The following is a 15,057-nucleotide window of genomic DNA, read 5'->3' as shown; positions in this document are numbered from 1 at the left end:
TTATTTATTTATTTATTGGCCACGCTACGTAACATGTAGGATCTCAGTTCCCTGACCAGGGATTGAACCTGGGCCACAGCAGTGAAAGCCCGGAATCCTAATCACTAGGCCGCCAGGGAACTCCCACATATCTATTTTAAAACGTTAAGAAGGGACTTCCCTGGTGGCACAGTGGTTAAGAATCCGCTTGCCAGTGCAGGGGATGGATTTGATCCCTGGTCTGGGAAGATCCCACATGCCATGGAGCAACTAAGCCTGTGCACCACAACTACTGAGCCCAGGGGCTGCAACTACTGAAGCCCACGCGCTCTAGGGCCCATGTGCCACAACTACTGAGCCTGCATGCTGCAACTACTGAAACCTGTGCACCTAGAGCCCATGTGCCACAACTACTGAGCCCACATGCTGCAACTACTGAAGCCCGCGTGCCTAGAGCCCATGCTCTGCAACAAGGGAAGCCACCACAATGAGAAGCCCGCGCAACACAATGAAGAGTAGCCCCCACTCGCTGCAACTAGAGAAAGCTTGCGCGCAGCAACGAGGACCTAACGCAGCCAAAAATAATAATAAAATGTTAAGAAGATATAGCAATTATAATCACATACATATATAACAACAGTACCCCAAAATATATGAAGCAAAAATTGACAGAATTGAAAGGAGAAATACACAGTTATGTAATAATTGTTGAAGACTTCACTACTTAATTTTATTTATTTTTTATTTAGATATAATTGACATATAACGTTATATTAGTCTCGGTATACGACATAATTCTTTTCTTGTGCTGAGAACTTTTAAGATTTAATCTCTTAGAAACTTTCAAAAAAACAATACAGTATTATTAACTATAGTCACTATGCTGTACATTACATCCTGAGGACTTACTTACTTATTTTATAAATAAGGAGTTTGTATATTTTGACCACTTTTATCCATTTTGCTCACCTCTCACTCCCAATCTCTGGCAACCACAAACTGTTCTCTGTATCTATGATTTGGTTTTCTTTGTTTTTTGTTTGTTTGTTTTTAGACTCCTCATGTAAGTGAACCCATATGGTATTTGTCTTTCTCTGACTTATTTCACTTAGCATAATGTCCTCAAGGTCCATCCATGTTGTTGCAAATGGCAGCAATGATATCATTGTGGTTTTAATGTGTATTTCCCTGATGATTGTGAGCACCTTTTATTTTTGGCTGCGTTGGGTTTTCATTGCTGCGCATGGCCTTTCTCTAGTTGTGACGAGCAGGTGCTACTCTTCATTGAGGTGTGTGGGCTTCTCATTGTGGTGGCTTCTCTTGTTGTGGAGCACGGGCTCTAGGTACACAGGCTTCAGTAGTTGCAGCACGTTGGCTTAGTTGTTGTGGCACGCGGGCTCTAGGGTGCGTGGGCTTCAGTAGTCGTAGTGCGCAGGCTCAGTAGTTGTGGCTCGCGGGGTCTAGACCGCAGGCTCAGTAGTGGTGAGTGGTGCACAGGCTTAGTTGCTCCACGGCATGTGTGATCTTCCCAGGCCAGGGGTTGAACCCATGTCCCCTGCATTGGTAGGTGAATTCTTAATCACTGTACCACCAGGGAAGTTCTTGAGCACCTTTTCATGTACCTGTTGGCCATCTGTATGTCTTCTTTGGGAAGAAAATGTCTGTTTAGCTCCTCTGCCCATTTTTAAATCAGATTTTTTTTTTTGCTATTGAGTTATATGAATTCTTTATGTATTTTGTATATTAATTATTTATCAGATGTATGATTTGCAAATATTTTCTCCCATTCGGTAGGTTGCCTTTTCATTTTGTTGATGGTTTCCTTTACAGTACAGAAGCTTTTCAGTTTGATGTAGTCCCACTTGTTTGTTTCTGCTTTTGTTGCCTTTGCTTTTGGTGTCAAATCAAAAAAAAAAACTTGCCAATTCAGTTGTCAAGGAGCTTATTGCCTATGTTTTCTTCTAGGAGTTTTAGCGCTCTGGGTCTTATGTTTAAGTCTTTAATCCATTTTGACTTGATTTTTGTATATGATGTAAGATGGGGTCCAGTTTCATTCTTTTGCATGTGGCTGTCCAGTTTTTCCAACACCATTTATTGAAGCTACTATCTTCTCCCAATTGTCTCTTTTTGTTAGTTAATTAATAGCCATGAATTAATTAGCCACATATGCATGGGCTTTTTTATAGCTCTGTTTTCTGTTCCATTGATCTATGTGTCTGTTTTTATGCCAATACCATACTGTTTTGGTTGCTATAGTTTTGTAATATAGTTTGAAATCAGAGAGTATAATGCCTCCAGCTTTGTTCTTCTTTCTCAAGATTGCTATGACTATTCACTGTCTTTCATGTTTCCAGAAAGCATTTGGGATTGTTTGTTCTATTTCTGTGAAAAATGCCATTGGATTTTGATAGGTATTTCACTGAATCTGTAGATAGCTTTGGGTAGTACGGATATCTTAACAATATTATTTCTTCCAATCCATGAGCACAGAATATCTTTCCATTTATTTGTGTTTTCTTCAATTTTTTTCATCAGTGTCTTATAGTTTCCAGTGTACAGGTCTTTCACATCCTTGGTTAAATTTATTCCTAGGTATTTTATTCTTTTTGGTGCAATTGTAAATAGAATTGTTTTTCTTAATTTCTTTTTCTGACAGTTTGCTCTTAGTGTATAGAAATGCAACTGATTTTTGCATATTGAATTTGTATCCTGCAACTTTACTGAGTTCACTGACTAATTCTAACAGTTTTTTTGGTTGAGTTTTTAGGTTTTCCTAGATATATTATTATGTCATTTGCAAATAGAGACCATTTTACATCTTTCTTCCCAATTTGGATGCCTTGTATTTCTTTTACTTGCCTAATTGCTGTGGCTAGGGCTCCCAGTACTATGTTGAATAAGTGGCAAGAGTGGGCATCCTTGTTCTGTTCTTTATCTTAGAGGAAAACCTTTAAACTTTTTACCATTGAGTATGATATTAGCTGTGGGTACTTTAAATAATGAACGGAAGACCATCCATCCAAAAATGGTGAAGATCAAAAATGAAATAGAAGACTGTATGATACTTTAAACCAACTAGATCTAACAGAAATACGTGATCTCCACCCAACAACAGGATATAGATTCTTCTCAAGTGAAAATGTATATTCTGTAGGATAGACCATATGTTAGATCACAAAATGAGTCTCAGAAATTTTTAAAAGATTGGAACCATACAAAGTTTCTTCTCTAGCCATGATGGAATGAAACTAGTCATCAATAACAGAAAGAAAAACTGGAAAATTCACACATATTGGAAATTAAACAACACACCCTTAACCAATGGGTCAAATAATACATCACAAGGAAAATTAGAAAATACTTGGAGATGAATGAAAATGAAAACACAACATACCCGAACTTAAGGAATTATATAGCAAAAGCAGTGCTGATAGAGGAATTCATAGCTGCCCTAGCCTACATTTAAAAAGAAAGATGTCAAATTACAACCTAACTTTATACCTTAAGGAACTAGAAAAAGAAGAGCAAATAAAACCCAAAGCTAGCAGAAGGAAGGAAATAATAAAGATTAGAATAGAGATAAATGAAATAAAAAATAGAAAAACAATAGAGAGTTTAATGAAATAGAGAAAAAAAGGTCAACAAAAGTTGGCTTTTTGAAAAGATCAACAAAATTGACAAACTTTTATAGCTAAGCTAAGAAAAAAAAGAGAGACGACATAAATTACTAAAGTCAGATATGAAACTGGGTACATTACTCTGACCTCATAGAAAAATGATTATAGGATAATAATGAATAATTGTACACCAACAAGTTAGATAACCTAGATGAAATGCACAAATACTTGAATTACCAATACTGCCTCAAGAAGAAATAGGAAATCTGAATAAGTATATATCAAGAGATTGAATCAGTAATTAAAAACCTCCCAACAAAGTAAAGCCCTGGACTAGATAGCTTCACTGGTGAATTCTACCAAACTTTTAAAGAAGAATTAATACTAATCCTTCTCACATTCTTCCAAAATATATAAGAGGTAATGATTCTAAAGCCAGCATTACTCTGTTACCAAAGCTAGAAAAAGATATCACAAAAAAGAAAATTACCGAATCAACAAAATACTAGCAAACTGAATCGAGCAGCATATTAAAAGGATTATACACCAAGACCAAGTGGGATTTTCCCCAGGAATTGTAAGTGTGGTTCAACATCAGGAAATCAATCAGGGTAATACATTTCATTAAAAGAATGAAGGAACAAAACCATCTGATCATTTCAATTGATGCCGAAAAAGCATTTGATAAAATCCAACACCTTTTCATGATAAAAATCGATTCCTGATTTCAAAACTTAGCAAACTAGGAGTAGAAGGGAACTTCTTCTACATGATAAAAGGCATTTATCAAAAACCGGCAGTTAACATCATACTCAATGGCAAAGGGCCAAAAGCTTTCCCCCTAAGACTGGGAACAAGACAAGGATGTCTGCTTTCACCACTGCTGTTCAACATTGTACTAGAAGTTCCAGCCAGAGCAATTAGGCAAGAAAAAAAGACATCTAAAATGGAAAAGAAGTAGAATTACCTCTTTTCACACATGATACTATATATGGAAAATCCTATATATAGAAAATCCTAAAGAATCCACAAAAATTTATTAGAGTGAATGAATGAATTCAGCAAAGTTGAAGGGTATAAGATCAATATACAAAATTCACTTGTATTTCTGTACACAAGCAATAAGCACTCAAAAAAGGAAATTGAGAATACAATTCTTTTTACAATAGCATCAAAAAGAGTAAAATACTTAGGAATAAATCTAACCAAGGAGATGCAAAACTTGTAAACTGAAAACTATAAAACATTGCTGAAATAAATTAAAGAAGACTGAAATAAATGGAAAGGTATTCATGTATATGCATTGGCAGACTTATTATTAAGATGGCAATACTTCCCAAAGGGATTTACAAAATCAATATAATCCTTTTCAAAATCCCAGCAGCTTTTTTGCAGAAATGGAAAAGCTGATCCTAAAATTTACATAGAATTTTAAGTGACCTGGAATAGTTAAAACAATTTTGAAAAAGGAAAACAAAGTTGGAGGACTCACAATTCGTGACCTCAAACTTACTACAAAGCTACCTTGTATCAAAAAACATGGTATCAAGAGAAAGAGGAGACAAGCCACAGACTAGGAGAAAATATTTTCAAAAGATGTATCTGATAAAGGACTGTTATCCAAATATACAAAGAACTCTGAAAATTCAGTAATAAGAAAATGAACAACCCGGTTAAAAATGGACAAAAGACCTGATCAGATACCTCACCAGAGAACATATACAGATGACAATTAAGCATATGAAAAGATTCTCCATATCATATATCATTAGGGAATTGCAACTTTAAACAACATTGCAATATCACTACACACCCCTCAGGATTGCTTTTCCCACTACACCATGATGCTTCTGTAGGTATTCATTTTCATCCATGTAACCTTTTAGGATTACTCTTTTTTTTTTTCAATAAATTTATTTATTTATTTTTGGCTGTGTTGGGTCTTCGTTGCTACATGCGGGCTTTCTCTAGTTGTGGCAAGCAGGGGCTACTCTTCGATGTGGTGCGCAGGCTTCTCATAGGGGTGGCTTCTCTTGTTGTGGAGCACTGGCTCTAGGCACATGGGCTTCAGTAGTTGTGGCATGCCGGGTCAGTAGTTGTGGCTCGCAGGCTCTAGAGTGCAGGTTCAGTAGTTGTGGCACACGGGCTTATTTGCTCCACGGCATGTGAGATCTTCCCAGACCAGGGCTTGAACCTATGTCTCCTGTATTGGCAGGCGGATTCTTAACCACTATGCCACTCGGGAAGTCCAGGATTACTCTTATCTTTACTGATCTTTTTGTTCTTCAGATATAATACTAACTTGTTTTTACCACACCAATATAACCGTGTGATGTTTGCATTATAGCACACTTTAGCACATATCAAGTATATACTACCTGGATTTTAGATTTTTTTTAAATTAAATTCTCCACCAAACCTTGTGTAATATCTTGCCTATATTGAGTCCTAAAAGAATAGTTAGTAGGTGAATTGTTCCTAGCTGAAGAGAAGAAGGCTTTGTGAAGGAGGTAGATTTGAGCACACCCTTGAAGTATTTGTGGAATCCAATGGATGGAGAGATCTAAAGGTGGAAGAGCTACCGAGCAAAGTCATAGTAGCTGCAAGTACAATGCATTCAGGATGTATGTATTAAAGTAAAAATGCCTGAATAAGGATGTGGCAGTAGGAATGGAAACCTGAAACGTTTCAGAAACTAGGTCTCATATTTGTGATATTGAACACGGGCAAGGTCCCTAGCACTTGGAGATGTGGGGGTAGGACACCAACCACTGAAGAAACCCTATATTTACAAAGAATTTGAGATGATAGTCTATTATGTCAATCATACTTATATTTTTAAAGGGAAGGAAACAAAGTTGACCTTTTAAAAAAAAATGTGGGAGCATGAAATGAAACACCCAACTTGTCTTGGGTTTTGCTAATGAGCATGGTTGTTATGCTTATATTATCTGTCACTAGATGGAGTCCGTGAGTCCAGACAACTTTTGGTTGGACTTTTCTACATAACTCTTCCAATGATTCCTGTTCTGTGCCTTTGAAAAGTGGAGTAATACTTTTTTAAAAAAATTGACAAATGGGTTTGAATGGCAGAATTTTTAGATTTGCCTTACAAGAAAAACCATTAGTTTATAAAACAGCAAAGTGATCTTTTCAATTCTTCACATTCCCACACTCCAAATTTTTTTTTGAAAAAGATCTCTAAAAACCACACTTTAATATCAGTTCTAAATCTTTCTGGTATTGAGTATTTTAATATAATTAATTATTGAAAGTGAGTTTAAAAATTAAGTTGTTATCCTCTGTTCGAGTGCCCTCCCCCATCCCTCTTGGGGACCCCAAGAGCTCTTGATTTCAACCCAGTTACACATTTCCCCCCACCTCCTGTAAATTTTGCTTCAAATACTAGTAAGAACAGTTGTTACACTGCTTACTAAGTGTCAATATTTAGCACAGCACAGCAGGTGTCTGCATTTCTAAAACCTTACATGGCATAAGGCATCATGAGAGAAAGGCCCAGATAAGTAATTTTTCTTTATTAAGGCTGCCAAAGGTAAGAAACTGGAGGCTGATAATAGGTAATAGTTATAAGCTTCCTTTGCTTTATGTTGTTTACTTTGTTTTATGTTGGGACTAGGCAACATGTGGATGAGTACATGAAGTAGTTGCAGAAAGTTATCTTGGGAGCTCTCTAGGCCCCAGTTAAACTTGCTCAGTTAGTCTGTATACAAGGCAACATGTGGACAAGTTATGATCGAATTCCTTTTTTGTCTTTCTGATACAGCACGTGCCCTTATAGTCGGCCTCCTTTTGGCTATGGAAATTTTCCAAGTGCAGTGCCAGAATGCCTTGGTTATTATGAAGACAGATGCCAGAACCGTGAGGCTATGTTTTCAGCTTTAAATAGAGACTATCCTTATGGAGACTACCCAGATGAACGTGCTCACAGCGAAGATTTTTGGAGTTGTGAGAGCATGGATGGGACCTCTTACTGTAACAGTCATAGCCACAGTGGGGAAGAATACTTAAATCTCGTGCCTCAGCTGGACACTGGAGCCTTGGAAAGTGTCTTCACAGCCCCGACATCAACTCCCTCTAACATCCAGCAAGTCAATGTCACTGACAGTGATGATGAGGAAGAAGAAAAAGTGCTCAAGAATTTATAATTATAAAACAAATATGTACAGAAAATAAATATTGCTGAAAATATATTCTGGGTCACTTGATGTGAAAAAAAGAGCCTAGAATGCTTTGCTGAGAGTTTTCAGCTGTGATCTGAGGAGTCAAAACCAAATGCAATTTATGCCTTCATAAACTTTTGATTAGTGAAACTGGAATCCTGATGTTTCATCGTAGGAATATTTAAGATATGAAGTAGTTTATTTTTATGGCTGAAATTTGCATCAGCGTATATTATCATTACTTTATCTTGGAACGTGCAAAACACTGAATCCTCACAATTATATGTGAGGGGAAAGGGGGTGTATAATCTGGCATGACAAGTGTGATTTGTATTTTATCTCAGGATACATTTATTTTTCTTTATATGATGTTTTGTTTGGTGTTTATGTAATACTTATGGATGTTTCACTTTTTATGTAACATTTTGAAAATATTTTGATAACTTTTAGTAGTAAATTGGGGCTCAGTTACTAAATTTAATTTACACTAATAACCAATTATAAGTTGCAAATATGTTTTAATGGAACCTGAGTAATTCCTTCAGCTAAATTAGTCATTTCTGTTCCTAAACATTCTCATCATCTTTTTTAGATATCTTTTTACATTTGGTATGCTTTGTTCTACTTTTGTTATAATTAAATAAACATAGAGAAAATTGTTCTTGTTGGATGTTTTCTGTTTGGGAGACAGAAATAAGCAAAATGAGTATTGCTCAAATGAGAATGGGTTCCATACCACATGCAGATATTCATTTTAACTTAATAGTCTCTAGAATTATACAGATCCTATTAGCTTACTTGAAACTGTATCAACAAAGATGGTGTGCACATATTATGATGCCATTTCCAAACTCTTTACAGATGTGTACCTATGACTTAAACACTCCCTAAATGGAAGAGCTCTTCCAGATTTGGTCCAAGCAGCTGTCTTTAAAACCATGGAGTTCATTTAAGAGCACCTGGAATTTGTTTAATTCATAATGAGCAAAAAAATCCTATTTGCGATGTGGCCTCTGGGTAAATGCCCACTTATGGATGGAGAGAACCATATTAGAACAGGATCAGAACAACCAGAGTTGGGATCAGGGTAAAAGAGATCTACAAGACACAAAGTGAATTGATGATCAGAAATCACCACAAACCAATACACTTTTCTCTCAATGATCTGTATAATTTATGCAAATTGAGATCTTTTACTTAAAACTGCTTGGAAATTATGTATGGAAACCTATACTAAGCTTCCAACTTCTTCCTTTACTAAACCTGTTCCTTAAGCAAAGGCTGTTACTGTATGATACATTTCATCAACCATACACTTAATTGTATGTAACATTTCCTCTTCCCAATAAAATTTTTATTTTCACATTTTATATTTATTATTACTCTGTGCAATATCATCTGAATGTGGTTAAAGACCAAAACTTGAATTTCTTGGTAGAGAATAAACATGTAACTTCACATTGGAGCTACAGCACATTTGATGTCTACACCATGACAGATGTCTACACCGTTGTATGTGACAGTTTGAGCCATTTTATCCCATTTCATTTTAATCGCACCTTAGTGACTGAACTGGGTTTTGATCACAGACTTTATTCTTTTTTTTACTGAAGTATAGCTCATTTACAATTTATATTAGTTTCAGGTGTAAACAGTGATTAGATGTTTTTATAGATTATACTCCATTTAAAGTTACTATGAAATACTGGCTATATTCCCTGTGCTGTACACTATATCCTCGTAGCTTGTTTTATACATAGTAGTTTGTACCTCTTAATCCCCTATCCCTATCTTGGCCCTCTCCCATTCCCTCTACTCACTGGTAATCACTAGTTTGTTCTTTATCCTGTGAGTCTGTTTCTGTTTTGCTATAGTTGTTTGTTTTATTTTTTAGATTCCTCATATAAGTGAAAACATACAGTATTTGTCTTTCTCTGTCTGACTTATTTCATTAAGCATAATAGGGAATTTCCTGGCGGTTCAGTGGTTAGGACTCTGTGCTTCCACTGCAGGGGACATGGGTCCCTCATGGTCGGGGAACTAAGATCCCCCATGCTGAGTGATGTGGCCAAAAAAAAAAAAGGCATAATACCCTCCAGCTCCATCCATGTTGTTGTAAATGGCAAAATTTCATTCTTTTTATGGCTGAGTAATATTCCATTGTGTGTGTGTGTGTGTGTGTGTGTGTGTGTGTGTCTTTGTCCATTCATCTATTGATGGACACTTAGTTTGCTTCCACATCTTGTATTTCCCAAAATTATTTGACCAAATATTGTCAGAATATCTAAAAGGCTTGGGTTCCAACTAACACCTTTAGAGAAAGACTGCTCTTGACTTTCTAAATTTGATAATTCAGCTACTTGAAAGTTGGGACTAAATCTATTTTCAGTCTATTTGCAGTGAAAAGAATAATGCTGCTGTGAACATTGGGGTGTGTATATCTTTTCGAATTAATGTTTTCCTTTTCTTTGGATATATACCCAGGAGTGGAATTGCTGGATCATATGATGGCTCTACTTTTAGTTTTTTGAGGAACCTTCATGCTGTTTTCTGTAGTGGCTTCACCAGTTTACATTTCTAAAAACAGTGTACTAGGGTTCCCTTTTCTCCACGTCTGTGCCAACATTTGTTATTTGTAGACTTTTTGGTTATAGCCATTCTGAGAGGTGTGAGGCAATATCTCCAACGGACCTTGTTCTTATAGACAAATTCATTGGGGGAATCCCTTTGTAAGGCAGTGGAATAACATAGAGGCTAGTTCAGTGTGTCCTAAGTATCTGTCTTCAGGCTAGTCCTTCCCCAATCTTCATTTTAATGGCTGCTGAGTCAGGGCTACTCTTTTAATCTTCTTCCTTCTCTCCCTTAATGCTGGGATCAGAAGTCAGTTTAGATCGTTTACAGATCCACAGTATAATTTGGGCTGGGAAATATGGGTATCTCTCAGGTGAAACAATATCCAATAGCAGTTAAGCATGCCTAGCTGCAAATGCCCATATCTGCTCATTTCTAGCTCTTCAAACCACTGTTAGCTCTGAGTAGAGACCTATAGACTAAACAAAACCCTGCCCTATTGGAATGAATTCATTTGCCTCTCCAAGTCATCAAAGTGAAATTCTCTAAGCTTGAAACCACAAGCACTTTCTAATAGGTTTCAAGGCCTTATTTGTTCTTATTGTAAATTGGAGGTAACCATATTTGTGATAAGAATAACTTCCTTTCAAAGTGTGTTGAATGTCACTGAGACTGTTCTGTGCTTTGGACAAATCTGCCCTTCTTATTTGCAAATAAAAATTCTTTTCACTGCAAATAGACTGAAAATAGATTTAGTCCCAACTTCAAGTAGTTGAATCATCAAATTTAGAAAGTCAACAGCAGTCTTTTTCTAAGGGTGTTAGTTGGAACCCAAGGCTTTTAGATATTCTGACAATATTTGGTCAAATAATTTTGGGAAATATATGCTGTGTTCCCACCTTGGAGAGTGCCAATGCCTATTGTCTTTGCAAAGCTTCTCAAAAATCTTGACATGACATGTTGAGCTCTGTTTATCTCAGCGCTCCCCTACCTGAGCGTGAGTATCCTTTTTTCTTTTAACATAATGTCTACTAACAGAATTCACTCTGGAAAATGCTGCTTATGGCTGTTGCTTCGGTTTTCAGTCGTTGGCTTCACATATGGTTTTCTGCATTGATCGGAAAAAATCCTTAAATCATTTACTGAAAGAAGGTGGTGACTAATTAACCTGTATTCTGCATTAAGTATCTGATGGTCTTAAAAGACAGAAGAACTGAAACCTAGAGTTGTTATAAATTTTGATTGTCCACTAAACTGACTTTTTAATGAAAGTTGATATTGCACCCAAGAATTTGAGTGGGCAAATGTGCTAAATTGCCATATAAGTGTATTTTTCACAGTGAAAACCAGCTGTCAGAAGGATTACTCCTGAGCCAAAAATACAAGCTACTTTTGAAAGTTCCATTTTGGAAATGATTTCAAAATGAAATTCTGGGGATTCTATGCATTACTTGTGATATTTTAAAGTAGTATAATTTTGATGTGAACAGCGTAATTCTGAAAAATCTGTCCTACATGTTAGAACAGACTCTGCTGAGGAACATCCTGTTCTAGCTTTCTGAATCATCTTAACTTTTTAGGATTTTAGAGAAATTCCAAGAGTTTCACAATAAAACTAATTTTCTGAAAACAAGTGTGGAAGGAGTTACTTTCTAATTCTACTTGATGAAAAATTCCACATCCTCTAGACAGATTTACCCTTTATCTCTGCTTTCCTCATTCTAACTGCCTGACCAAACCCTACATGTCTCTTTTCTGATGGGTAACACACACAAATCTTAGTAAACTTTTCACTAAATGATGAATGCTTGCAGGAAAAAGGGGGAGATGGAGGTGTAGGAGGAGGACCATTTGCTGCACCTTAAATCCCTGGCTCCTCTGAAACCACTTCAGGGAAATGTTTTATTTCTAACAAATAATGAACAGCATTTTATATGTATTCTTTTTCAGAGGAAGATCTTCCAAAAGCTATGTTCGTGCCTGTATTCCCTGGGACACTGTCTGTGGAGGCTGATAACCGCTCCTGGAAAGGGTCTTTTAAGCTGTGCGTAATTACATGGGTCACAGGCAATGGAAAGGTATGGGGGTGACCAACCGTCCTGGTTTGCACAGTACTGAGGGGTTGCAGGGGTGGAGGTCATGGGACCTAGGACCAGTGATAAAACCAGAAAATTCCTGGGCAAACTAAGATAAACTGATCATTCTAGTGAATACAGTGAGTACAGAATCAACTGGATCTATGCAGATCTATGCTTATGCACATTGTGCAATGCAGATGTCGAATTTGAAATGACTGAGCTTCACTCACGAAGGCAGATTATAGCTGAACTTGTGTTGGGCCTATTAGAAAGGCATGGAGTAAGTTACAGGATACATGGGGACTGTAAGAGAACTGGAGATACATAACTGTTAGTGCCTGGGTTGCTTTTATTAGGTAGCTTCAAGTTTGCTTAAAGACAAAAGAAAAATGATCAAAGCTGTACCTTTTAGTGATATTTCACTATATAAACCAGGGAGAGAAAACATTTTTGTGAATATGGAGTCTTTGTTTTAAACTTTCTCACTGTTTCCCCAACAATGATAGTGGAATATTGGCCAGAGTCCTTCGGACAATGCAAAGCTGGGCTGTCTTGGCACACATAATATTCCAACTCTATACATTTTTAAGTGTCTCGGAGACACTAGATATGGTGGTGTTTTTCAGATGTGGTCAGTGCACTGCTTCCAACAAAATGACCTGGGATGCTTGTTTAAAATGCACCCATTCCCTAGATCTATAGAATTAGAATCTCTCTGGCTAGAGCCTGGGAATATGCATTTTAATAAGCTCCTCAGGTGATTCTTAAGCACTCCTACCTTTGACACCATGTAAAGTTTGCAAGACATTTAAATTTTTGTTATGAAAACAATATAACTGTACTAAAGGGAATCTTCAGAGAAGAAAAAGCCTGTAATCCATCCAATAATTGTTTTTATTTTATGATGGTCTTTCTATATTTGCCCATATACACACATTTTTCACACAGTTGTAATCACAACACATACACAATTTTACATATACACAAATTTGCATTTCCTCAATATTTTATCACGAGCTGTTTTTCATACTCTGTAGCTTCCTAAGTGATGACTTTTCTTTTTTTTTTTTTCGGTGGGTGGGCCTCTCACTGTTGTGGCCTCTCTCGTTGCAGAGCACAGGCTCTGGACGTGCAGGCTCAGTGGCCATGGCTCACGGGCCCAGCCGCTCCGCGGCATGTGGGATCTTCCCGGACCGGGGCACGAACCCGTGTCCCCTGCATCGGCATCAGCAGGCAGACTCTCAGCCACTGCACCAGCAGGGAAGCCCCTAAGTGATGACTTTTCATGTTTGCATAATATGGCTTCAGGCAGATGTGCCATAATTAATCATATGAAAGTGTTAGGTTTGCAGTTTCAGTAATTTGTCCTAGTAAATTTCAATGATGAGATTTCAGAGTGAGCACTCGTACAGACTAGAGGCTTTTATATGAGAGAAAAGTAAATTTTTAACTAGTTTAATCCACTATAATTTTGTGTTTTCTGTCACATGCAGCTGGAGCAGATTCTAACTCATTCAGAATTCTTCCCCTCCAGAAAGTTTTCTCTAACCCTCAAAGACTTAGTTGTTCCTGCTTTGTATTCCCACAGCATCTTCATTTATATCTCCCACTACATTCTAAGTTCCTTGAGGGCCAACCAGGGCAAGTATTTGAGAAATTAGAAAAATAAATATATGGTGGCCAACAGACTAACAGACACAGCTCTGTATTCTCAGCTTCAGTGACTAATGGAATTCATAAGTTGCCTGACAAGCACTGCTTCCCATGATTGATTGCCCATAAGAATTACCAGTGAACTTAAAAAAAAAAAAAAAGCAACAACAACAAAAATTCCTGGATCTCCAGAATTTGAATATTTGAGGATGGGAACTAGGAGTCTGTATCTTTTTTTTCTTTTAATAAATTTATTTATTTTATTTATTTATTTTTGGCTGTGTTGGGTCTTTGTTGCTGTGCGCGGGCTTTCTCTAGTTACGGTGAGCGGGGGCTACACTTCGTTGCAGTGTGCGGGCTTCTCATTGTGGTGGCTTCCCTCATTGTGGAGCGTGGGCTCTAGGTGCGCGGGCTTCAGTAGTTGTGGCACACGGGCTCAGTAGTTCTGGCTCACGGGCTCTAGAGCACAGGCTCAGTAGTTGCAGCGCACGGGCTTAGCTGCTTCGCGGCATGTGGGATCTTCCTGGACCAGGGATTGAACCCGTGTCCCCTGCATTGGCAGGTGGATTTTCAACCACTGTGCCACCAGGGAAGCCCCGGGAGTCTGTATCTTTAAAATGCTCCACAGGTAATTCTGAATCCCACCAGGCAATGATTCACAAATGGCATTTGGGAGCTATGGTACAGCTTCAGGATTTTCCTCTCACCAACATTTCATTTTTCTCTCTGTCTTCTTCATGTCGCTTTAAGAGTCAGTAGTTCAGTGAATTTCCAAGCTCAATTAAAGTCATTGTTGAGCTCTCTTTAATTTGAGAGTGGCTCCTAAAACATAAAGGAGTAGAGAGAGATTGACCAGGAAGGTTTTTACACTAATAGTAAATATAACCACAGAAATAATTTTCTTTTCAAAGCATTTATCACCAAATGTAATTATCTCATTTATTTGTTTCCTTGTTTATTTTCTCCCCACCAACCATG

General features: G+C 37.3%; 1 protein-coding gene across 2 annotated transcripts in view; it reads left to right on the top strand.

Moving 5' to 3' along the window:
• The window catches only part of SOX30 (SRY-box 30), a 32,916-nt gene extending 24,478 nt beyond the window's left edge, over nt 1-8,438 (top strand). Inside the window, exon 5 of one of the 2 annotated variants that reach the window (XM_029217804.1) lies at nt 7,381-8,438. In XM_029217804.1, coding sequence (XP_029073637.1) covers nt 7,381-7,762 — 382 coding nt within the window. In that variant the 3' untranslated portion in view covers nt 7,763-8,438. The remainder of the gene's footprint in view (nt 1-7,380) is intronic. The other variant, XM_029217805.1, reaches the window with a different exon arrangement.
• The last annotated feature ends 6,619 nt before the right edge of the window (nt 8,439-15,057 follow it).

The sequence above is a fragment of the Monodon monoceros genome, unplaced genomic scaffold (assembly GCF_005190385.1).
Source record: "Monodon monoceros isolate NGI ecotype Baffin Bay Population unplaced genomic scaffold, NGI_Narwhal_1 Super_Scaffold_12, whole genome shotgun sequence".
Taxonomy (NCBI): domain Eukaryota; kingdom Metazoa; phylum Chordata; class Mammalia; order Artiodactyla; family Monodontidae; genus Monodon; species Monodon monoceros.
The sequence above is the reverse complement of the archived record's forward strand: the minus strand, read 5'-3'. Positions and strand labels throughout refer to the sequence as shown.